General features: G+C 52.7%; 8 protein-coding genes across 8 annotated transcripts; 6 read left to right on the forward strand and 2 right to left on the reverse strand.

Annotated features, from left to right (window-relative positions):
* Positions 1-614: 614 nt before the first annotated feature.
* On the forward strand, positions 615-2,161 carry BBA_07119 (C6 zinc finger domain-containing protein; the record flags this gene model as incomplete). Its single annotated transcript, XM_008602216.1, has 2 exons — positions 615-672; positions 783-2,161. The coding sequence occupies 2 exons, from the start codon at positions 615-617 to the stop codon at positions 2,159-2,161; spliced, it is 1,437 nt and encodes a 478-aa protein (XP_008600438.1).
* An 893-nt stretch (positions 2,162-3,054) lies between these two features.
* BBA_07120 (major facilitator superfamily transporter) lies at positions 3,055-4,686 on the forward strand (the record flags this gene model as incomplete). The annotated part of the gene is made up of 2 exons (XM_008602217.1): positions 3,055-3,207; positions 3,298-4,686. The coding sequence occupies 2 exons, from the start codon at positions 3,055-3,057 to the stop codon at positions 4,684-4,686; spliced, it is 1,542 nt and encodes a 513-aa protein (XP_008600439.1).
* Positions 4,687-5,301: 615 nt separating this feature from the next.
* On the forward strand, positions 5,302-7,161 carry BBA_07121 (Pfs, NACHT and Ankyrin domain protein; the record flags this gene model as incomplete). Its single annotated transcript, XM_008602218.1, has 1 exon — positions 5,302-7,161. One exon carries the CDS (start codon positions 5,302-5,304, stop codon positions 7,159-7,161), a length of 1,860 nt encoding a protein of 619 aa, XP_008600440.1.
* A 247-nt stretch (positions 7,162-7,408) lies between these two features.
* On the reverse strand, positions 7,409-10,470 carry BBA_07122 (hydantoinase-like protein; the record flags this gene model as incomplete). Its single annotated transcript, XM_008602219.1, has 2 exons — positions 7,409-8,854; positions 8,908-10,470. The coding sequence occupies 2 exons, from the start codon at positions 10,468-10,470 to the stop codon at positions 7,409-7,411; spliced, it is 3,009 nt and encodes a 1,002-aa protein (XP_008600441.1).
* Positions 10,471-13,211: 2,741 nt separating this feature from the next.
* BBA_07123 (uncharacterized protein) lies at positions 13,212-13,652 on the forward strand (the record flags this gene model as incomplete). The annotated part of the gene is made up of 3 exons (XM_008602220.1): positions 13,212-13,378; positions 13,429-13,500; positions 13,556-13,652. 3 exons carry the CDS (start codon positions 13,212-13,214, stop codon positions 13,650-13,652), a joined length of 336 nt encoding a protein of 111 aa, XP_008600442.1.
* Positions 13,653-14,820: 1,168 nt separating this feature from the next.
* On the forward strand, positions 14,821-18,788 carry BBA_07124 (ubiquitin carboxyl-terminal hydrolase; the record flags this gene model as incomplete). Its single annotated transcript, XM_008602221.1, has 3 exons — positions 14,821-14,962; positions 15,008-16,876; positions 16,924-18,788. The coding sequence occupies 3 exons, from the start codon at positions 14,821-14,823 to the stop codon at positions 18,786-18,788; spliced, it is 3,876 nt and encodes a 1,291-aa protein (XP_008600443.1).
* Positions 18,789-19,094: 306 nt separating this feature from the next.
* On the reverse strand, positions 19,095-20,159 carry BBA_07125 (enoyl-CoA hydratase/isomerase; the record flags this gene model as incomplete). The annotated part of the gene is made up of 2 exons (XM_008602222.1): positions 19,095-19,671; positions 19,750-20,159. 2 exons carry the CDS (start codon positions 20,157-20,159, stop codon positions 19,095-19,097), a joined length of 987 nt encoding a protein of 328 aa, XP_008600444.1.
* Positions 20,160-21,441: 1,282 nt separating this feature from the next.
* On the forward strand, positions 21,442-23,473 carry BBA_07126 (uncharacterized protein; the record flags this gene model as incomplete). The annotated part of the gene is made up of 3 exons (XM_008602223.1): positions 21,442-22,095; positions 22,160-23,126; positions 23,214-23,473. 3 exons carry the CDS (start codon positions 21,442-21,444, stop codon positions 23,471-23,473), a joined length of 1,881 nt encoding a protein of 626 aa, XP_008600445.1.
* Positions 23,474-23,616: the final 143 nt, after the last annotated feature.

The following is a 23,616-nucleotide window of genomic DNA, read 5'->3' on the forward strand; positions in this document are numbered from 1 at the left end:
GAACTCACTGAGGTACCCTCAGTTGAGGTGCATCCACCCACATTTCGCCCACGAATTCCCAGAACTGGCGTTTTTTCACACTCAGTCAGCATATTTTCCAGCCATTAAAAAATCACAAGAAAAAAACTGTCGAGCAATGATGCGTCTCCGAGGTACTTGCTGGTTGTCCACTGCCTACAGAATTTGCTCACTTACCAGTGACACTTGCTAAGTCCGCAACTCGGAATTAGGGCCCCGCAAGTGGGCCATCTCCCGATGTCGCTCAAGGTATATGCCGTTGGTCCCCGCTCAGGTCTTGGCTCTCGAAGCTTGATACGAAGCAAGGGGAAAAAGCCATCATCCACAAACAGATTGAGGCTCTGCCGGTCATGAGACGCGTCAAACATACAGACAACATTCCAATAGGCATGCCGCGGCAGACACGGGCGCGGGGAACAACGCGCAGCAAGACTGGCTGCATCACTTGGTAGGCAGAACCACTTGGTTGCAGCGGCACCACACGAATCCTACCTCTCAGGGCTAACATTCCACAGCAAGTTTGTGCTTTCTCTTTCCAAGTTGATCAAGTATCAATGAAATGATATACTGACGTGTGTGTCTTGACAGAATCCGTCATGTCAAGTGTGACGAGACAAAGCCAATCTGTCAACGCTGCAGCACCAAAGGCTACAGGTGCGATGGATATACGCAATTTATACAATTCACGTCGGACAGTCTGGGCAAGGACGCTCGGAAAAGGCACTTGACCCCACAGTGTTTCCAGCACACAACCACGCAGCCAGGCGGGACATCACAGAGACGTCTGCTTCCTCGTGCCTGCATCCCGCCTGCCATAGGTTCAGCTAATGGTGCCGAAAACGCCCTCCTACACCATGTCCGGACATGTGTCGTTGAGGACATAGCCGCGTCCCGGCCATCAGACTTTTGGTACGGCTACGCACTCCCACTTTCGCACTCCACGGCGGCCATCAACCATGCTCTATGCGCGCTAGGTGCAGCACATCGATACTTTGTGAGCGATCCTTGCAATCCTGGTCATGCGCAGTCCACGACTGTGTTTTGCACCGAATCCATGCAGCGCTACAATGATGCCATCGCAGCCTTGAATCCGCTTCTGTCCTCTGAAAACACTGCGCATTTTGACGTTGTCCTCATCTGCTGTGCCATCTTTATAACCATTGAAAATTTGAATGGGCGCAGTGCCGAAGCCGCGCGTCATCTGCGCGCTGGCTGCAACATTGCCAAGCGCTTCCGCTCGAGACAGACGAGCGCCACGACGGCGCTCATTGGCCGCGACAGCATTGACAATCTCTTATTCACTCTCCAAGACATGTTCTATTGTTTCGGGCAGTACCTGGCCATGTACATTGGCGTCGACGCCTTTGCCGATCTCGACTTCAACGTACCAATAATCAGCATGGGCGATCCCAATGTACCTTTTACAAGCCTCAAGGAGGCGGAGATGAAATTTCGAAATATCGACCAGACATTCAATACAAGGATGTGGCAAGCAAAAGCCTACTCGCCGCAACCCGTCAACATAGAAGAAATCTTTGTCGACACTACGGGGAGCATTGAGAGCCGGGCACCTGCAATGAATGGCGATATGAGAACTGCGGCAAAGATTGCTGCGCGATCAGACCTTGCTGTCTGGCGTCAGCGATTCCAGCCACTTGCGCAGCAGAAACAAAATGTCCGCCAAATTGCAGCCCTGGACTTGGACTATGCAGTCTGGCATATCATAGCCAAAGCCATCGATTACAGCGAAGACTTTCCCAGTGCAGAATGCGAAAAGATTTTGAGCATAGCCGAGGAAATAATATCCATGGACGCAGCGAGAGGCCATCCGCGATTCACCTTTGACGGGAATATGATCTGGGCGCTGTTTTACATCTGCTTTGGTACCAAAGACGTCGCCATACATGCGCGGTGCCTCGAGCTCTTGCGTCGCGCGAACCGAAGAGAGGGCGTCTGGGACAGCTGCGATGTTGCCGCCATTTGCGAGACTGCAATCAAGGCGCTTAACAGCAACACGCTGACTTGGAGGGATATACCCCATGGCATTTTGACATTGGCAGAGATGCTGCATATTGACCTGCAGGGCTTTTCATTGCAAAGCATGAGAGACATTGAAGTCGAGGCAGCCAAGAGGAAATGTTGAGTTGGCGTGTACAATGTACCAATACGTGTTGCTGTAAAATTTTATTAGCACTAGTTTCTCAAATGAATTTTGCTTCTTGGCGAGCTTTCTCTTGACTGTTTCATGCGTCGTCAGATCCCAAATATCACTGCAAGGCGGTGCAGTGAGATCCGCTGTAAAGCTGTTTCTTCTCAACAAAGGCGGATGCAAATAGATTCTGGTATTTTTTCCGGGCGACTACCAGCTACTTGAACTTTCCGTAACCGGGGTCTGCATTCAACCCGGACCCAGATGCGGCTCAGCTGAACTGGTCGCAAATTCTCAAGTTGGCATCATCACGTCAGCGGGACCTCGGAAAAAGAGCGGAATAGCACAACCTTGTACTGGATAATAAGAGGCCGCTCCAACAATCAGTTCTGCGCTGACAAGTGATGGAATTTTCGTGGCCTGCAGCCGACAGGTAGCTAGTTAGCCGTCCAAGACGAATGTAGGGCTTTACCCAAACCTGGCAAAGATTGTCTGCGCGGAGCTATTCGTTACCAAATTGGCATGAATAACGAGCAACTAAGCTCAAGTCGTTGCGGGGGCACTAATTGGCGTGATAACGGCGTGGAGACTTGTTTGGATCAATCTAATGACATTTGCGTCGGGATGAGACCCCTCAGACGAGCAAGTTTCGCGACAGGACCAATCAGACAGCCCGACTTCAATCGCAACTGCGAGACTGTTGAGATGTCAATAATTGAAGCTTATTTTCCGGCACGACACCTTAAAAAAAAATTTAATCTGAAAACTTTTCTTTTCCTGACTGTAATAAATCTTATTCAAAGTTGTTTCTCTGTTTTATAGTATATTCCGTTGCTTCTTCTCCAGTGCGCCACTACCGATCTGCAAGACAAACCGTCTTTTCCAGAATGCGAGAGCCAGAGTCTGCGAGTAGGGTCCTTGATCATGAGGTCTTACTCATAGACGCAGAGAAGCTCGGAAGGCAGCGACCGGCCGTGTTTACGACTTTTTGGCACGAGTTGGGCTTTGTCGTTTCGCTTCTTGGTTCCATGGCCATGTCTGTAAGTCCTTGTCGTCGAGCTCCAAATAGCACATTGAGAGGCCGTAACCTCTGATCTCCAATCTCACGTGCGAAAAAAAAAAAAAAATAGGAATTCTTCATTTCGGGATTCCACATTGTCCTGCCTCTGCTCGCCGTCGAACTCGACATACCCCCCGCGTCTCAAACATGGCCGTCCAGCGTCTTCACTCTCGCCTCCGCAACATGCCTCTTACCGCTCGGCCGACTCAGCGACATGTACGGCGCCTTTGTCATCTTCAACAGCGGCCTCGTCTGGGTCACCGTCTGGTGTCTCGCCGCGGGCTTTGGCCAAAACTTTGTCACGCTCGTCGTGTGTCGCGCCATGACGGGCATCGGGGCGGCCGCCTTTCTGCCGGCCGGCATCACGCTCATTGGCAAGACGTACCGGCCGGGCCCGCGCAAAAACTTTGTGTTTGCCATTTATGGCGCCTTTGCACCGCTTGGGTTCTTTATTGGCATACTGATTGGAGGCGTCACTGGCCAAGTCTTGTCCTGGAGATGGTACTTTTGGATTGGGGCGATGATGCTTGGTGTTATTTGCCTCGCTGGCGTCTTTTGTGTTCCGCGGGACCTGCGTGCGCGGGCTCCTGACGGGCTCTCAATGGACTGGTTAGGGGCAGTCACCATTGTACCGGGTCTTATTCTACTCGTCTTCTCCGTCACTGAGAGCTCAGAGGCGCCGAATGGCTGGGCGAGTCCACAAATTATTGCAACCATTGTCGCGGGCGTATGCTTCCTGGCAGTGTCTGTATATGTCGAGGGCTGGGTCGCCAAGAACCCATTGGTCCCGTCTGACCTCTTCTCGCCGCCGGGTATGAAGCTTCTCGTCGTCGGTCTATTCTTTGCATACGGGACATTTGGAATATTCCTCTTCTACAGCAGCTTCTACCTTGAGCTGGTTCTGGAAAAGAGTCCCTTGCAAACTGCAGTCTGGTACATTCCCATGATTGTATGCGGCCTCGTTCTTGGGGCTGTCGGCGGGTTGACTCTCCACCTCCTCCCTGGTCGTATTCTGTTGATAATATCGGGTATTGGCTTCTTGATATGCTGCCTTCTTTTCGGCCTCATGCCAGAAGATCCAAATTATTGGGCTTGGGTGATGCCAGCGATGCTTGCGTCGTCTGTCGGCATTGACATCACATTCACCGTCAGCAACATCTTCATCACAACAAATTTACCTGCGCGGCGGCAAGGGCTGGCAGGGGCGCTGATCAACAGCACCCTGTTCTTGGGCATCAGCGTCTTTCTGGGCTTCGGCAATGTGGCTGTCGCGCACACCTCGCATCTGCCTTTGAAGGAGAATTACCAGGTCGCTTTCTTGCTTGCTGTGGGTCTGGCGGGAGTGGCACTAGCAATGTTTGCGTTTGTTGATTTGGGGTCAGCCAAGAGTGAGTTGACGCTCGACGAGCGGGAACAGATGGAAGCCGAGACTCGTCAGGATGAGTGGGCTAGCTATTAAGAGCGCAGAATATGCCAAGCTACACAAGATTCTTCTTTCTTCAAATTCAATGTTGATCTTACAGATATGCTTATTTTCGTTTCGGACTTCATGGGCTGTCGATAGCCCACGGAGCAGCTATCGGCTTTGTACATGAGATGGGTAGATGACGCTGACGAGACTCTAGCTCCGACAACGGAGGCCTTTCCCCTCGGCTGCGACTTCCATAATTCTTATGTCCTCTCATCTAGCAGTTGATTCTGTATCCTTCATTACCGAGTCATGGCTAGCATTTTCCTTCCATGATTCAGTGCTCAAATAGCGGCAATTGTCTTCAGACCAAGTTCACCCTACCTCTTGAATCCGTTCTTTATTTTGCCGTCATCATCTTCTCGCAATGCTTGTTGTGCTATCTTTCCTGAAATGCGCAACTAGTTCTCGCGCACCGCCTCTCGAGCAGGGAGGCGGTTGCTCGGCCTGCTTGACCGCCAGCACGCTGCAAACACCGGCTCCAGGCGCTCATGGCAAACGCCAGGCGCAGCGCATACGATGGGAGTCTATGAATGTATTTCAATAAGCCCTATTTTGCTCTTATCAGCTGCAACCTCTTTGATTTTGCATCATAGCATCTTCGCCATGGCGCGCCGCACGATTTTGGACGTGCCACCCGAGTTGCGCGTAATGATTTGCCAATACCTTGAATTCAGAGATCTCTTCAGTCTGATCAGGTCTCATCGAAACATTCACGAATATGCAGTCGACGCTTTGTTTCGTCAAGACGCCTTGACGCGCAACTCTTCCGCCATCATGTGGGCGGCCAGCGCCAGCGGCGTCTCTGTGGAATATGGGAACATGGCTATAAAGATCTTGGACCGCAGCATCAAGAATAAGGGAAAGGTGGACGCCCGCCACTACAGAAAAAACGCGGTTTCTACTGCGCTTCACGTCGCGGTGGCTCATGGCCATAAGAACTTTGTCGAAAAATTGATCTACCACGGTGCAAGTATCAACAGCTTTAGTCTTCGACTCTGGGAATTCTTGAGCATCGGCAGATTCAACGAGAAATTGGACTCTGGTGCAAGACTGAGAGACTTTGCCAGAAGGGCCAGAATACATGATCAGTGCTGGTTCCCTTTATTACCTGCCATGTTTCGACACGATTTCCAAGTCGCTCAGTTGGTGCTCGATCACCACAGAAGTTGCTACCTGGCCATTGAACCCAAGTATCTTCATGTGCCTCCTTTACGCAAAATTCCAAAGATCAGTGCTGCATACACGATTCATCATCTTCTTGTGGAGGAAAACGTATTCCCCGATCTTCATGAAACTCTCTTTCACCGTTTCCACGCCCACGCAGCTTTCCCAGGACCGGTTTCGCGCATGTCTCCACTGATGAAGGCAATCAGAAAGGGAAATGATGCAGCCATCAGAATTCTCATCTCGCTCCCTCAAGACCTCAATGTTGTTTCGAAACTTGGATGGCCCGCGCTTTCCTACGCAGTCGAAGGGGCTGCCACGCAGTTCATGCCCAAAGCGAGAGACTGGAGCGCATCAGTGGCCAAACTCCTCCTGGAAAAGGGTGCGAATGCGAACATGGGCAGCCCTTCTTCTCCTCTTCAATTGGCCGTCACTTCACTAGTCAAAGACAAGATCGAGGTCGACGCTGGACACCAAAAGCGGATGAGGCAGGTTGTTGAAGTCCTGCTAGATTACGGCGCAGATGTGAATGCCGCCATGGCGGCCGGGTACAACCTCAGCCATTACATGTTCTTTGTGATGGTAGCCGATAGCAAACGCCATTCGTTCCGCAAACTTTTTGCGCAGTTCCTAGGGTATGGAATGCGCGTCAATGACTTATTTCCAGACGGGACGTCCTTTCTCGGAAATGCTCTCGCTTCCTCAGTTATAAGCGAGAAAATTACGGTTGGAATGCTGGATCATGATGCTCGGCCTACACCACAGGAATCCGACGGCATTTTGCATGGTTGGCTGGTCAAAGACAAGAATTTGTCAAAGAAATTGGAGAGTCACCTTCCTGTGCTCTCGCCTATGTTCTCGCAGCCTGCAGTTGACCGGGCTTTTCTCCAGATCATCGAAAGCCATGATGTAAAACGATTCGAGACATTGTTTCAACTGAGAAAGCCAAGCAACCCGAGTCTCATGCTCGGCATAGCTCTTAGGAAACACTTTGCGCGTCGCGAGGATCTTTATGTGCTCCCCTTTGACCCAAACTGGATGAATAGCAACAGCCAAGGGTACTCACACATTGTGATTGAAGAGCTACGAGTTGGTGCATACAATGAACGCGAGGCAATTGCAGAAATGAGTCGTCTTATCGCCAAGGGAGTGAAGCTTGGTCAGCGGGATCATGAGGGGATGACGGTTGTGCAACGACTGTCAAAGATCCAGAGATTGTCGAAAGACGAAGACCCCTTTGGGAAATTGGAGAGACTGCTGACTCGTTCTCGACTTAAAGAACTAGGCAATGAGTTTTAGTTGAGAGAGTTGTGGGATGAGGAATCCTAATTCTACTTCATTTCCGCCATGCCAAGGAAATGCAGAGTTCAAAGACGACGCTACATGTTGCTCCAAGAAATCTAGCTTTGCTTCAGTAATTCATCACGGAAGAGAATATTATACCTAGTCACGAAGTGTCAGTTGAATATATTTATACTTTGGAGTTCACCTTTGCATAGCTTGCCTGGGAGGCGTCATGCCATCTGCCCCCAAGCTGATGATGACTTTACGTGTTAAACTCGTCAATGACACTCTTCGGCTCTGTAAAGGTCCCCAGCGGCTGATACTTTAAATGATGAAAACCAAACCCAGGCGGTCCGCCAAGCTCGATTCCTCGCTCATTCTTGGTCCACTTATCGTTTGCTGCGAGCCCCAAGACTATGACCAGCAGGCCGTACCTGTACTCTGGCGTGCCAACCGCCTCGCCGTTTTGCGCGTCAATGACAGTGATGAGATCTGGCACAATTCCGAGCACATCTTGCTGACGCTCTTCCGCAATGCCGTCGTGCAGCTTCAAAACGGCAATATTCTCATTCTTGAAGGGGATCTTGATGCGTCCGCGAAAGGCGGCACCGGGACCGCCGCCGCTGCCACCGCCTGACTGTCCGGAGGACGTGTCGTCTGCCCTGACGTCGGCACCTTCAATGATGCACTCGCCGTAGGCGTAGCCGCCGCGCAGCATCCGCTCGACGCCGACAATCTTGCCCTTGAAGAGGACGCGTCCGGCGCTCGGGCCGCCGCACTCGTCAATGATGGCCTCGGCGACACTGTCGACGCGGTTCTGCTGTCGCGCCCGCACGACGCTGCGTCCGATCCGCCAGGCTTGCGAGATTGTATTCTCGACGATCCAGCGCTTCGTCTCTGCGCCGGTTACGGGCGCGTCCGCGGTGGCTGTGTGCGAGCCCATTTGGCTGAGCGCTGCGCGCATGACCTTTTCCACCATGTAATCAGACGTGGTCCTCGTCATGACCACCACGTTGCCGTTGCCGTCGGCCATGGCTGTCGGCGACCAAATCGGAGATCGTTCGTTGAAGACGACGGGGGTGGTCTGCCATTGCGTCGGGTATGCGCGTCCCATCCAGTCGCCGTCGACGGCAGGGAGGTTCATGTTGGTCGTGGAACCTAGAACCATGCTCTGCAAGCCATTGTTGCCTCCGATTTCGACCGAGACTACATGTGTAATGCTCTTGCTACACACCTTGGCAAGCTCTTGCTGGGCTTCCAGCAATTCGTTGCCCGGTAGCTTCTCGATACCGACCGTGGGGCTTCCCACGCCGCCGCCGCCCCCGACGCTGTCGTCGTCTTTCAAATCTTGGGGGTTGATCACTCTGATAATGGCCCCTCGTCGGAGGTCTTCACGCAGCCGAATCATGCTAGAGTAGGGAGAGCCACCGCCGCCGGTGCCCAAAATGTAGCAGCCAATGGAGATCCAATCAACGTCCGTTTCAGAAATGTACCAAACACGATCTCGCACATTGGGCTTATAAGTTGCAATGTTGGCTTCTGCAACTGGTGCAGGCTTCTTCTCGGTATTTGTGCTGCGCTCTCTGTCTGAGAAAGCTCCGCTGTCAGAGTCCTTATCAAGTTCTTCTTTAAGGCTGGATGTGACCTCTTTGGAAAAGTCAAAGTCGCCTGCTGCCCTGACAATGAAGCGTGTCTTTTGATTAATATACTGCGGTATTATTAGCATATCGGCATTCATACGCGGCACGGTAAAAGACCCACCTGCAACGGCAAAGACTCCATTTCAACAACTTCGGTGGTCTCGGGGGACGCACCCGCGGCGACTGTTTTCCTGATGGCGTCCTGGCCAATTTCCTCTAGCCACGCCGTTGACGATTTCGATTCCGTCGACTTTACTACATCTATGACGGCGCTCACGCGGGCCATTGCTGCGCCAATAGCATTGGCTACTTGTGCCCACCGCGGCTTGGTGACTTTGCTGGCGCCATGCAGAGAGTCGGGCGCGATAATGGAGCCGCCACCAACCAGAAAGACTGGAATATCCTCTGGGGAGGTTTTAATCTTGTCAATCACACGCTCCAACTTATCTTTGATTATGCTTTGGATTGTCTCGAGCTCAGGCGACCAGACTAGGTTCGCAACCAGTTCGCGATTTCCGAGTTGTAGCTCTGGATCCGACAGCACAGTGTAATCGGTCGCGGTTAGAGTGTTGCCACCGAACACAACCGAATCTCTTGTCAAATTGTATCCAACGCTGTCTGGTCCGACGGTGACTGTGCCCTCTCGTCGCACGATTGATCCCCCTCCCAAGCCGATGCTCTTGACATGTGGACAAGGAAAGTTCATTCGTATTCCGGAAAACTCACTGTAAGCCGCTTGCCGTCTGGGAAATCCATTTGTCTGCAGAATGCCGACATCCGTGGTAGTGCCGCCAATGTCGACGATGATGGCGGCCTCTTCCAGTTGGCCCTGGGCCAGGAAGGCGGCCCCTCGCATACTGTTTGTTGGGCCGCTAGAAAATGTACGAATGGGAAAGCGTGCGGCCTCCTGTCCTGACAATACCGTTCCATCGTTTTGAGTAATGAAGACTGGGCATGTCATTCCAAATTCCTTGACCGGCCTTTGAAAGGCTCTGATGGTGTGCCTGGCGAATCTCAGAATGGAGGCATTGAGTATAGCAGCATTTTCGCGCTCAAGGAAGCCCAGATTTGCAATATCCTTGGAACAGACAACATCGCATCCGGGCACCACTCGGCGGATAATCTCGGCAGCTCGCTCTTCTTGCTTTTCGACCGTGTCGATGGGACTGAAAACGCCGTTAATCACGACGGCTTTCAGGCCTTTTTCTTGGATGATACGACCTTGCTTCTCAATCTCGGCCTCGGAAATGTCGGAAATTAAGCTACCGTCAATTTCGAGACCACCTTTGACGAGTGCGTAGTGACCGAGAACGAGTTCTCGCATATCGGCAGGCCAGTCTACACAAGGTGGTGCAAACTGGGAAAATGGGCCGCAGAGGCGGAGGACCGCTACTTTGCAGAGGCGAGAAGCGTCGCGCTCGACGACTGCATTGACAAAATGAGTTGTTCCCATCGTCACGCTGGCTACTGATGGAGGTTGGACGTTTGCTGTCTTGATCATGGCCTGGATGGCGTTTCTGATGCCATGACTAGGCTCTGGAGTAGTCGGAGCTTTGTGCCAAGCAATGATTCCGCGGTTATCAGACTGTAGCTGTGATGGATCGATGATGACGCCGTCTGTATTTGTGCCTCCCACGTCGACACCAATACGCAGGCTGGCTGTGAAACCGACATTTTGTACCATTTTCTGCTGCTGAATTAGTGCGACTGATTGGAAGAAAGCGAAAGTGCGTTTTGTAGCGGAAGATGCATCATCGAAGTTTTGCTGTTCATTGTGGATGACAAACAGACGCCACTATAGAAATACAGCGTGCACCTAACAGCAAAGATTTATCAGCTATAACTATCTCAGACAATCAAGGGACCGATTATTATTCTATTCTTTCACTAATTGTAGTATTTCTTTCTGTAGTTTTCTTGTTCTTATTGTTTACTTTCCAGGTTTGCCCGCAGCCAGCGGCTTTCTTATTGACATCCCGTAAATAGTGGCCTGATATTATGAAGGCGACAGCCGCTGAAAATGCGGGGTTGCGAAGAGCGCCCGGAGGATTTTATACGCATGAGGAGAAAACCTTGGCATTTGTTTGCGATCGGATGAGCTCAAGTCCATGAATTCACCAGACATGATCATTCGAAACTCCTTCAAGAAGTGAGGCTGGCACAGACTTGGTTCATCCTGGCCGCATTAGCTATAAGGCCGGCTAACGCATTATTGTTCAGCCAAGGAACATGGCAATCTTTCTTTTCACAAAATTATCATCGATAGCAATCATACAACGAAGGATGTATGCTCGTAGTTGGGCGCGCACGTAGACGTCGCCCTGTGCGTGCTTACAGCCCTTCCATTGTAGCGGTTCTATGCTCAACAATATTGGACGACGTGTTGCATGTATCTTGCCTCTCCAGTGCAATCCCGAATGCCTCAAGGATGCCATCCTGCTCGCCATTCTGTAATATATACGTTGAGTGGCAGTGGGCGGCTGATCCTGTGGCGCCGTCTACTGACGATGGTGTGCAAGAGGGCGACGTTGAGCTAAGAATATGTGAACCGAAGAGGAAAAAGTCCCAGTAGAGAGCTCATACTCATATCTCTTAAATGCATGCTATAAAAACTCAAAAAATATAACATTAGTTCATGGTTGCACTTCCCACTGAAGCCTGGCAGTACATCGAGTGGGGTCGTCAGGCCATGCAATGCCCAGCGTAGGATTAACTCGAGGTGATTGCTATTGAATTGAAGAGGATTGGGTTTAGTAGAGCACTCTAAAATGAGGGGTCAGTCAGCTTTCAGCAAAGTGGTAATAAAACAGCTGGTAATAAGAGATCAGGTAGGGACTACGATCCTGCAGCAACGTCACAGATCTCAAAGCTAGACGAACTAGTCCATATAGAATCCCCCATAAATATTGGACACTCAGATAGAGATGTATTGCACCACGTTCTACTACCATTACTTTAATGGTGCGGTGGACAGGATGGCCGCACAAGCCATCAACGCACAGCCTATGTCAAGTGAGTCAGCAGTGTGTGATCATGCATTTGTGGCTGAATGTGTGTCAAAAGTAGGCTACATGGCTAGAATTGGATAAATAGGAGTGAGAAGCAGGCGATAGTGACCGCTTGCCATCCTTCAGCGATGAAAGAAAATGACCGAAGGTAGTCTGGGCACCCAACCATAGCTCGTGCCAACGATTACAGCTGCGCACCTGGATGGGCTGGCAGGGTCGACTTTCTACTTCATTGGGTCAGGTGAGTTCTTCGACTTGTATGTAAAGTCATGCCAAGAGTTTGATCATGTCATGCTTTAGCTGAAGTCAACTACTGGCATCTTGATTGAGGTTGTGGCTAAGCTGAAGACAGACGTTGCGCTCTTTCGGGCAAATCGGGCAGCTTCCGCGCCACGGCCAAGAGCAAACGCGGTACCCTACAAAGTTCGCTAGATGCTCGGTAGTCTTTACTTAACGTGGATTATCGCACGGGAGGGGCCGAGCACAATAGATCTGACACATAGACAACTGTCTATGTTGCAGATCTAGGCACTCATACTTTCTAACTAAGCTGTGTTTCTATACCATCAAAAGCATGGAGCCATTTGCTAATTGCTGAAAGGCTTCGCAATGCATCGGGATCCTGGCCAGACAATCTGGCGAGCTTGCATAGATGCCAAAGATTCAAGCTACCCAGTACCGCGGTAGAGCTGCCCCTGGCCCGCGATGTGAATTTGGACTGCTGATGATCGTGCGTGTAGGTGTGTTGAGCAGCAGGGCATTCCAGTCGCACCGAAGTGGTACGAACGCGATGCAATGCGGAACTAGGCGCAGATGCAGCTCAGCAGTAGAATTGGACGAGACGGACCGTGACTCTTCCGATCTGCCTCTGATGTAGAAATTGGTAAAAGGAACTTTTGTTTCTACATTGACAATGATGCACATCGGTATAGCTAATTTCTCCGTCAATATTTCTAGGGCGAGTAGCCGGCCGGCGCAATGAGCGCCTGCAATGCGTGGTATTGAGATTCTTCACTCTAAATTGAATGCCCAGACTTTTATATGCGCAATCTTCCCTGACATTACAACAAATACGCAGTACTTATACACGGAACTCGCATGAAAACTTTTGCCGACCTCAGCTGAACTTCCACGCCGATATTGCCTCACTCTTGGCAGAACTCTTGTCTCTGCCGCAAGCAATTTCTGCATCCATCGAGCCGTCCTTGTCTTTCTTTGAAGTTTGGTATGTGACTTGTACCCAGTTGTAGACTATGATACATTGTCAGGCTACGAACGTTGGGTGCCCAAGGATAGGCACGAAGCATAAATACCGCCCGCCATCGCTCTCTAGCTTCTTGGTATTAAACACAAACAACATTCTTCTTTTGTAAGAGACTCCAAATCACCCCAGAGAACCTTTAATATAATACTCATGATGAAATTCCTCGCGCTCCTCCCATTTCTTCTCACCCTTGGCGCGGCTGAAGACGTCGCCGACGTCGCCGCCGCGGGCGATGTTACCATCTTCGATGCCAAAGACTATCGCGGGCAGAATCGCGCAATTCCTGTCAATGGTATATGTCAGGACCTGTCACCTCCTTTGTATGTACCACTAGGTGCGGCCGGCCGTCCACCAAGCTAATGAAGTGCAGCTCAACCGCAGGCCGAGGCATTAGGTCCATCAGGTTCGACGCACCCCAAGGCGAAAATTGCGAAGTGTACCTGTATGACATATCATGAATTTTTCAAAATGCCTCAAAATGTCTAATGAAAAAGCAGCTCGTACCAATGTCGGGGCAACTATGCAGAGGTAGTCTTCGAGAGTCGCGCGAGCACGTACATCCAGGCCTACTCCATCCGATGCTCCAAGAACTGAAGCAGTAAACAAGGTCAAATCGGGCTTTACTAGGTGGGGTCTATGTATTCTCGAGGGGGTCTTTCAAATACAAATTCCCAGAGAAGCATGGTGAAAGTCACGGCCTCCTCTACTTGCCTGGTTAGAGAAGCCTCGGTGCAGGTTTTTGGCCCAATAGGGGTTTTTCCTACACTATCATGTAAATGCAGAGGCTTTAATACAGATGAATACTAGTTTAAGCTTGAGTTTCATGGAAAGAACTGGTATAGCCGTCTCCTAGACGAAGAGATGTATGTACCTATGGATGAAAGCCGCTTGTTTATGGCTTGCTTGCCTCCGCGTGCTCATAAGGGCTGCATTGACGCAGCTTGAACTAGACTAGTTGTAAGAGTCTGCAGTAACAGCTGCTACTACAATACATTCTCTGTTCAACACTTGACTACTATTTAGCCATTGCCATTGACGAGCGACTGTGAAACCTCGTGGCTATGTCGGGTCAAAAGAGGCTGCTACATCACCGCTCCGCGCAGCGCAAGAGAAAGAAAAGAAGTGAATCACAGAATCCCTAGAGCTGATTTAATGTCACACCAGCTCATGTATAATCAAATTTGAGAGACTTTCGTGTCTTCGTTTGACGGCCGTCACGTCTTGCCCTACAGGGCCAGCGGCAAGCGGGAGCAGCGCCACACGCCACGCACGCCACGCAACCAAAACGGCCCCCCCAAGCCGTTACGGCGCTTCGCTGATCAACCAAAGGCTTACGCCTCGCATCTCGCACATTCTATCCCGAGTGTCGGCAGTGCTACGTCAGCTCAACTACACATTCGGCTCTGTATCCAGTGGCGTACGAAAGCTGCCTGACTGTTTCCAACAAATGCCGCGCCTCCGTCCCTCGCACGTTTCCTTCGGTCGCACTCGGCCACGCAGCTAGCAGCCAAGCTACAAAACCACGGCTTCCCATTTGCGCTCTTCCTCGCTCTTTCACAACCTCTCCGCTGGAGCATTTGGCTGGCTTCGATATCATATTTACGACATAGACTGTAGTGTGGCCGGCTCACACTTGCAAGCTTTACAATAACCGATACCTTAGCAAAGCTGGACCACAACGTAACAACGCTACGCTACGACTGAGAGCCTCCTCGGTGCCCTTCGCACATTGCTGCGGCCGCATCATAGCCCAGGCGCAACCATGGCTCATTTCGATTTAGCAGAAGATGGAGGTGCAGGCAGTTACTATGCGGCGCTGCCAGGCACCTCTGGCGCCGGCTTTGTCCAACACAACACGCTGCCCATCAAGGCCAAATTCTTTGCTTCCAGGAAAGAGGTGGCAGGTATGTCTGCGCACTCGCAATCTAGCCAGCATCTGACAATTTTAGGATGCCACCCCAGTCGCTGGATCTACGAACTCATTCACAACCGCTTCACCGTCTGCGACCTCTTCGACCGAGCCCGAGCCCAGAACGCCGAATTTGATAGCCCATACGCGTGGGACCACCCCCATAAGCTCGTCATCAACGGCAAGCAAAGCTACTCAACCGGCTCAGAACATGTCCTTTCTTCAATATGTCTAGACTGCCACTTCCACTTCGTCTTCAAGATGGCCTGGGATGAGGAACACACTCCATCGCTTTGCCACCATTCGCAGACAGCTTGGCCGCTCCCAGATAACATGTTTCCATGGCATCATCTTGCATGGGCGGGCTCTGCATCGCCAGGAAACATTGCCAGCGACCACTGCCGTTACAACCCCATCCTGGCTAGAGAATACTTTATCTGCAGCGCTGCACCCTGCACCTTCCAAATGACGTTGGAGATCAGCGAGCCCCGGATGCACAGTAAGTGGGTGACGCTGCTTCTCGACCACGAAGCAATTCGAAAGCAGCTTGATGCTGCTAAAGAGCAGGATCCAGCCAGATACGAGGGAGCCACCGATGAATGGGCTTATCAGGCGCCACTCAATCTTAATACATATCTGAAAAACCAGTTGGAATCAACTGCCGAAACTGTCCGAAGCATATCAAAGCGTAACAAGCGCTTCTCTGTTCTCTTTGGGCCACGATGCTTTTCCATCTTCAGAGAGCTAGAGTTTGAGGAAAAGATAGAAGACAGCTCCGGCATCGACGAAGGATCTTTTACGCCACGACCTGCCGCCCCCCCCGGCGGCCCTTCAGGTACCACCGAGATGAACACGTATCGAGCCTATCTTGAAGACGTCCGGGCAGAGGTCCAGTGCCTAATACACAAGGCGGGACAAGCTGTCGAAAAGCCCACATTCTGTACTCCAATGCTGCATGGCGTCCTTCAATGTGCCGAGGTCAAGGATGTCGAATCCAACGCATTGGTTGGCACAGATAGATACAGGCTTTTAGGTGTGTTGCCTACACAAGGCAGAGAAATCATTGTCAATGCGTACAAGCGACAATGGGACCTTTTGCCTTCGTCTCGGAAAGAGCTCATTGATGCTCTCCTGAATGTCGCCAATGACGCCCAAGACGATCTTCTTATTGAGTACGCTGTGACGCAATCATCCGTTTACGAGAGTCAGCCACGCCAGCAAGCCGTCACCGATGATGGCGGAACTGTTTCGCAGTCAATGTCATATTTTGGTCTTGCCCCGCCAAACAACTACCCCGCTGAAGCCATCATCCGGGCTTTTCGAAAGAAATTGGCCGATGACCCTGCCGAAGCCGGTACAACCAGGGCCCTGCTCATGATGATTGCCTCGGAGTCCCAAGATGATCATTATCAGGCAGATCTGCTTATGGAAGCCGATCAAAAAATGTCTCTTGAGACTGCCAAGTACGTCATCGGCCTTAATGACACATCAAATATCATCTCCGACGCTGTTCCCGCCACTCGCTGCAAGCTTCAACAATGCAAAAAAGCAGACGAGAAGAAGCTCTATTTGGACGCCCTCGACTCAATCGCTGAACATACCGGGTCACTGTCTCTGAAGCAGGCAGCCCTAGAACTGCTCCATGACAGTAATACAAGTACTACAGTGTGCAGTGCCGGCTCTGGTGCTCCTGTTGACTTGTCGCTGCCTGTTGGTCTTGACAATATTGGAAACACATGCTACCTCAACAGTTTGCTGCAATATCTTTTTACGGTAAAGCCTGTACGAGACGTTGTTTTCAACTATGACGACATCAAACTCGGACTGTCCGAAGACGCCATCGAAAATCGTCGCATCGGCGGGAACAAGATGCAAATGGACAGAGGGGAAGCTGTCGTCGCAGATGCTTGTAAGTACACATGCAATTCGATATTGGCAAGTTCTAACAACACACAGTCGCCCAGGAACTAGCTGCTCTCTTTGAAACTTTGCAAAGGTCGGAAAAGACGGCAACCAGGCCATCTCAGCGTCTAGCTAACGCTGTTTTGTTATCGACACACACATTGCTGAACAGTGAGAAGACGAATGATCGACAAAGTAGTCCCCTGCCTCCACCACTCCCGTCGAGACCCCCTCCAGAGCCCATTGCTTTATCCGGAGAAGGCTCAAGCGACGTCGACATGCTCAACTTGGATAATCAACGTACGGCGCCGCTGGATACAGCTAGTCTATCTAGTACCAAGACACTAGTTGAGCACGAAGAAGCAAGCTGTGGTCCTTCAGACGGGTGTGTCGAAGAGATTTCAGGGCCAAATGGTCACACAATACCACCCGCAGCGAATACGAGCAGCGGAGAGGATGCAGTCATGGTGGATGGTGCTACACTACCTACGAAACCAAGCGAAATCACGCAAGTCCAGAAGCCACCGCCTGCACTGGATAGAATCACCACTGATGTCGAGATGGTTGATCCAGACGCTTCTGGGACCATTGATCACAAGGTACTCGGCGCACTTGAACACCAGAAGCGATCTTCAGGCACAGATCAACAGGATGTCGAGGAGGTGATGGGCAGTATCATCAATCGCTTGCAAGCTGCTATTCGGCCCAGCTCCGTCGACGATAAAACTGGCATCCAGCTTGAAAGTTTGATGGAGACTTTTTTCGTCACGACAGTCAATTATACCAAAAAGTTCGACGAGACAAAGTATCAGCACGAGGTCAGCTTTGATAGGTCTATCACAGCTTTTCCAGCCGAGAATGGGCCATGTACGCTGTACGATGCACTCGGCAAGAACTTTGACCAGCAGATTTTGGAAGAAAGCAAATTGTCTCGATACACCACTATTAGAACGTTACCGCCTATTCTGCATGTGCTGATTCAGCGCACACAGTCAAACGGTAGCAAAAACGGCAATCCTGTCATCATCCCCGAGACTCTGTGGCTGGACCGATTCATGGATACCGATCATGATTCGCCAGCTTTCCAGCGACGCGTTGAGGACTGGATCATGGCAAAGCGTGTTGCTGATATCAAGGCAGACCAGGCGAAGCTGGAAGCTAACCCCTCCTACTTGAGAGCGCTTGAGCATTACTCAGCGGTCAAGCCTGTGGCTCTCGGCCAGCCTGAAAACGAAGACGATGCTCCGACAGAGGTAGAAACCTTTGATTTTGATGGCCCTGTAGAAAATGACTTTTTGCTCATTTCTCCTCCCAAGTCCGCCGCCCATGAACAGGTGGAGGCTCCCATTCCCAAGGTCACGGGTGTGTACGAAACTTACCGCCAGGTCACGCAGATGATGGAAGACGAGCTGGCTCGTTGTGAAAGTACGATTGCAGCACACCATGAGGAAATGAGAGAGATCCCCTACCGACTCCACGCTGTCATCTGTCACCGTGGTCAGCTCATGTCTGGCCACTATTGGGTATGGATTCGCGACTTTGAGGATGATGTGTGGCGATGGTACAACGACGCCGATGTCAAGGAGAACAAGAAGACTGAGGAGGTTCTACGTACTCTTAGCACCAGCGGCGAGCCCTACTATTTGTGCTATGTACGTGACGCGGACAAGGACAAGTACGTCAACGTTCCGAAGCGCGAGCAGCCCCCTCAGCCGGAGCCGGAGCCGGAGCCTGAGCCAGTGCCGGAGCTTGTGCCAGAGCTTTCGCCAGATTGTGTGCCCGAGGCAGAGGCGACATCGGCGGGGAGTATCACGCCGGCTGCGGGTGAGTCCACGGAGCCCGCCGCGGCCCAGACTGAAAAGCTTGTGGACGATACAGTCCCTGAGGAAGCAGCACCGACAACCGAGCCTGCGCATTAAGAACCGAATTTTTTTCTTCTTTTCTTTGCATCACTTTTCCCCTCTGCATCGCGATTTTTTTAACTTTGCATTTCACTCAGTCGGCATCAAACTTTCCTACGATAAGTAGCTGGGAGCTTGACAAGACTCAAAAAATGACTTCATTGTACAATAGATGGGTGCCATGATTCATGCTTTGAGCGGCATTCCTTGAATTACTTGCAATTCTTACGCATCCAGACTTTGATGGCGAAATACGGCATTTATTACATGCGTCTTTGTTTGTTTTGTAGCCTTTTCAATATTACACGTTCATTTTCTCCCTATCTACCGTCCCTTGAAGACAGGCTTGCGCTTCTCCTTGAAAGCCTTCAGAGCCTCGTTACGGTCCTCGGTAGCCACGACACGCTCGTACATTTCATTCTCCTTATCGGGCCGCGCCCAGGCCACAGCCTGCAGGGCAGCGCGGATGGCAATGGGTCCGCCCTCACAGATCTCCTGCGCGAGGCGGACGGCCTCGCTGAGAGCGCTCTTGCGGGCGGCAGGCAAGATGTCTGCGCCATCGCGCTCGTCCTCGGGAACGACTTCTACGAGACGGTCGGCGATGCCGAGAAAGTAGGCTTCGGGGGCGGCGACGCGGCGGCCGGTCAAGATGAGGTCACGGGCGCGGCTGAGGCCGACAAGGCCCGTCAGGCGGTGGGTGCCGCCGGCGCCGGGGATGATGCCGAGGCGCGTCTCGGGCAGGCCGACGGTGGCGTTGGAGGAGAGTACGCGAAAGTGCGTCGAAAGTGCGAGCTCGAGGCCGCCGCCGAGGGCGATGGAAGAGATGGCGGAGATGGTGGGGATGGGGAGGTCGGCGAGGGAGGTGAACGTGGCGCGGAGGTTGGTGAGAAACTCGTTGGTTCTATAGACGACCGAAGTGATTAGCCTTGATGCATGATCCGGGATGTAGAGAAAGTCATTGGGTGCAATGCATTATTACTCTTCTTGGGTGAAGCCGCGCCGCTCCTTGAGGTCAGCGCCGGCGCAAAAGCACGAGTCGACGGCGCTGGCAATAACGAGCGCGCGGGTCGGGCCGCCTTGAGCCGTGCTTGCGACGGACAGCTCCTCGCCGCCGGGGCCGTACTGCGCGTGAATGGCGTCGACTTCGGCGCGCAGGGCGGCGAGGAGGCCCTTGGAGATGGCGTTGCGGGCGGAGGCGCGGTTCAGCTCGAGGACGCGGATGTGGCCGGTGGCGCCGGCGGGGACGTTGGCGACGCGGATGAGGGGTTCCGTCTGGGCCGAGTAGAGGCGCAGCGAGGCGTGGCGGCTGGCGCCGGCGCCGACGGAGGGACGGACGAGTAGGTAGGTGGTGGCCGTGGAGGTGACGGCGCGGGGGAGTCGGGGGGCCATCCTTGTGTGGAGGGGGGGGGGGAGAGGTGCGGCCGGCGGGGATTGGTCAAAAGGCGGATCAAGTAGGAGGCCTTTGAAAGTGGCCCACCCTTTTGCGTATAATCAATTCAATTCAATTGAGATGGGAGAGGGAAGAAGAGGATTAGTACGTGTGTGTGTGTGATGAAGAATGGGAGCTGGCTGCTGTGAGAAGAGCTAGCTTCGGCCGGGATGACGTCCTGGGGTCGGCTTACGTCGGGCTAATTGCGGTGGTGGTAAGTAAGTGGTGGTTTGGCGGAGGGGTGCTGAACCGAGTCATGCATTTTGATAGAGATATCGAGATCCATGCAAATTCCTGCGTTTATCAAATTAAATTATTGCTTGTTTTTATGATGGTACTCTCTGATTTAATTTTGTCGCTGTCGCTGTGTAGTTTCATTGCGGCCGTGTCAGTCACCTGCAACACTGGGGCCGATCTGGGAAAGATGCACTCCATAGCAGTGTTTTCATCACGAGAACATTCTTGCCTAATACCGAATCTATCGCAATACTCAGAATTCAAATAAAAAAGCACAGTCCGTTTGCTCACGTCACAACATTATGCTGCCAGCTGGCACCCCACTGTTCGGCAGCCTAGCACCCCACTGTTTGGCAGCTGACACCAAGCTGCATGCACATGCCGGCGTCTACCCAAATTTTCGATAAACCGGGGCCCGGCCCGGCTTGCGCCTCGTCAAAAGCTTGTTTGCAAATGCACCAGACACGACTTACACACTTCAATATTGCGATACCCTCAACATCGTCAACTCTACCTACGTCTTCATTCCCATCTCTAAAATAGTGCAGTGGCTGGACATTGCACACGACACTTGGATCAGCGGCCGAACCGAGAATTCCGACCATGCCAGCCACCTATGATGATGCCAAGTCCCGTCGGGCGCTCGAACTAACGGACCGCCTGGGGCGGCTCCGCAACAGCACATTATCAATGGATGATCCCCTATCACGCTATCCAGCCTCACCTCTTTAGCACGCTGAGCGGGTGCAGAAAATTCTATCATACATCTTACCGCGTCCAGAGCTGCGCTAGTGACAGAATTGCTGGCTGGCCAGGCTTCATCTCGGTGGTGTCTTTGCGAATATCAGACTTGATCGCTTTTTCAAACGTGGCTGGTCTTGGAAATGCAGCACGTGTGGCCAACTCGGCGGTTTCGGACTGGCAACCAAGCGCGGCAGCAGCAGCGGTACTATCTCTAATCTCGGACCTCTTCTATTCGCGTCAATCCCCGGACAAGAAAGCGTCATGACGACGACCTTTGCGCCGTCCTTTTCGCGCACCACCACGGCCGTCTCCTCTGTCTCTGTCGTCTCACCCACCCCGTCGCCGCTCACTGTTCTTGTGCGCCCGGGCTTTGACGGGACGTCCGATTTTTTTCCCTTTCACGACCTCGCCAAGGTCGGCGGCTACACCAAGGACGACTTGACCTTTCGCGACCTCATCCAGGATGGCATCGACGGCGGGCCGCAGGTCGACCTCTACCTCTCGGGATGCCGCATCGGCCGCGGCCGCGGCGCCCCGCTTGATTGCCCGACGGCGTGCAACGACACAGCGCTCTTCTTTGGTTCATTTGAGACGTTTTACAACTGCGCGGCCCTCGCATCTATTGCATACTGGACACGCGAGGTTGGTACCTACTACGTCGACGCCGAAGCCGAGCGCAACGCCAGCGCTCTTATGGGCAACGGCTCGCTGGCCTCGTTTCAGGGCCGGCCGGTGGTGGAATCCTTTGCCGCGTGTGCCGTCGAGTCGTGCATCGAGGATCAGCTCTCCGAGCCGTGCGACGCCTCCATTACGTACTTGTCGCGAAACTCGTCCACCGACGACATCTTTGCGGCCATGGACATCTTTTGCCCCGAGCTGCGCGCCGAGATCAATCCCGACATCTTTGGTCCTGGTGTAAGTCCCACACCCACACGTTTCTTGGCAGGCACCAGAGTATTATTCTTACACGACAACCTAGGTCCTCATATCTTACGTTTTGCAAGTCGTCTTTGCCGGCTCCCTCTACATCTTTCTCCGAATCTTCACCTTTTGGGTCAGCTATTCCCAGAAGCCCGCCAAGCGGCCAGCCTCGGAGCGCATTGTCCGGCGACTCACGCGCATCGAGTCGATGTTGTGGAAGGACTCGTCGGCGCTGTCCCGGACCAGCATCGCCATCGCCACCACGCTCGTCGAGTTCCAAGAAGCCCAGTGCTGGTTCATCTTTGCCGTGCAAATCGCTTCGATCCTCGCCATTGTCGTCAACTCGCAAGAGGGCTCCTTTTGGGGCGAGATCGTCGTCAACGGCGCCGTCGCCTTTCACGTCTCCCAAAACGGCATCCTACCCATGTTCCTCATCCAGGTCTGCCTCCACAACGAGGGCATCCGCAACTGGCACACCTTTCTCGGCTTCTGCACCGAGTACCTTCTCGCCGTCGTCGCCACCACCCAGAGCATCTCCTTTGCCGGTGCCCTCGACCTCTTCCGCGGCCAGCGCGCCGTCGCCGCCTGCGGCGGCAACCCCAGCCCCCGCACCTACTGCGCCTCGAGCGCCGGCGTCGACGGCCTCACCCTCACCTTCTTCCCGCACCCGCTCGTCTACAAGCTTGTCTTCCTCGTGCTTGACACTGTCGCCATTGTCGCCCTCGGCGTCGACCAGCTCGCGTGGACGCTGCGCACGCACCGCCGCACCCGTCACTGGTCCATTGGGGCCCACGGGCTCGGCCGCTGGCCCGACGGGCCGCTCAAGCGCCACTGGCTGCGTTGGTCCGCTTGGTTCTGGCACGGTCTCGAATTTGCCTACCTCGTCATCAACGTCTTATATCTCATCTCCCTCAGCAAGGTCATCAGCGACGACAGCTTCCGCGCGAACCGCTGGTCCTACGGCCAAATCATTGCCATGACGGTCTGGGGCCCCGTCATTGTCAAGCTCTTTTCCCTGATTCTATGTAAGCCCGTCCATCCATTCCATTCTCTCAAAGTGTCAAAGAATGCCGCCGCAGGGAGTTCTAGAAGCTAATTCCGTCTCGTCTCAGCCGGACCTCCCAAAAACGGCGAGGGCCTCAATTCCGGCCCGCCCCGGCTGCGCATCGACAATGTCCTCAACCATCGGCAAGACAATGCCGGCGATGACGCCATGAGCACATGCTCGTCGGCGAGATGGCAGCCTACGCCGGCGACACCGCGTAAGCTCGCCGTGCCGCAGAGTCCAGCAACGGATGGCGGGCTGACCGAGCAAGTCATTGTAGAGGCGCCGCGACCACGGCCTGCAAAACTGACGATACGCCATGAATGAAACGTTGCCCAAGATTTTACGACATGTAGCATATATAGACACATTGGTATATTACAATAGAAGAAGAGCAACTCTTTGTCTTAATACAAATTGTTTTCATGTCTCATTATCCTTTACAAATGTGTGTAAATGCAGCTCCATGT

This window comes from Beauveria bassiana (genome assembly GCF_000280675.1).
Source record: "Beauveria bassiana ARSEF 2860 unplaced genomic scaffold BBA_S00023, whole genome shotgun sequence".
In the NCBI taxonomy this organism is placed as follows: domain Eukaryota; kingdom Fungi; phylum Ascomycota; class Sordariomycetes; order Hypocreales; family Cordycipitaceae; genus Beauveria; species Beauveria bassiana.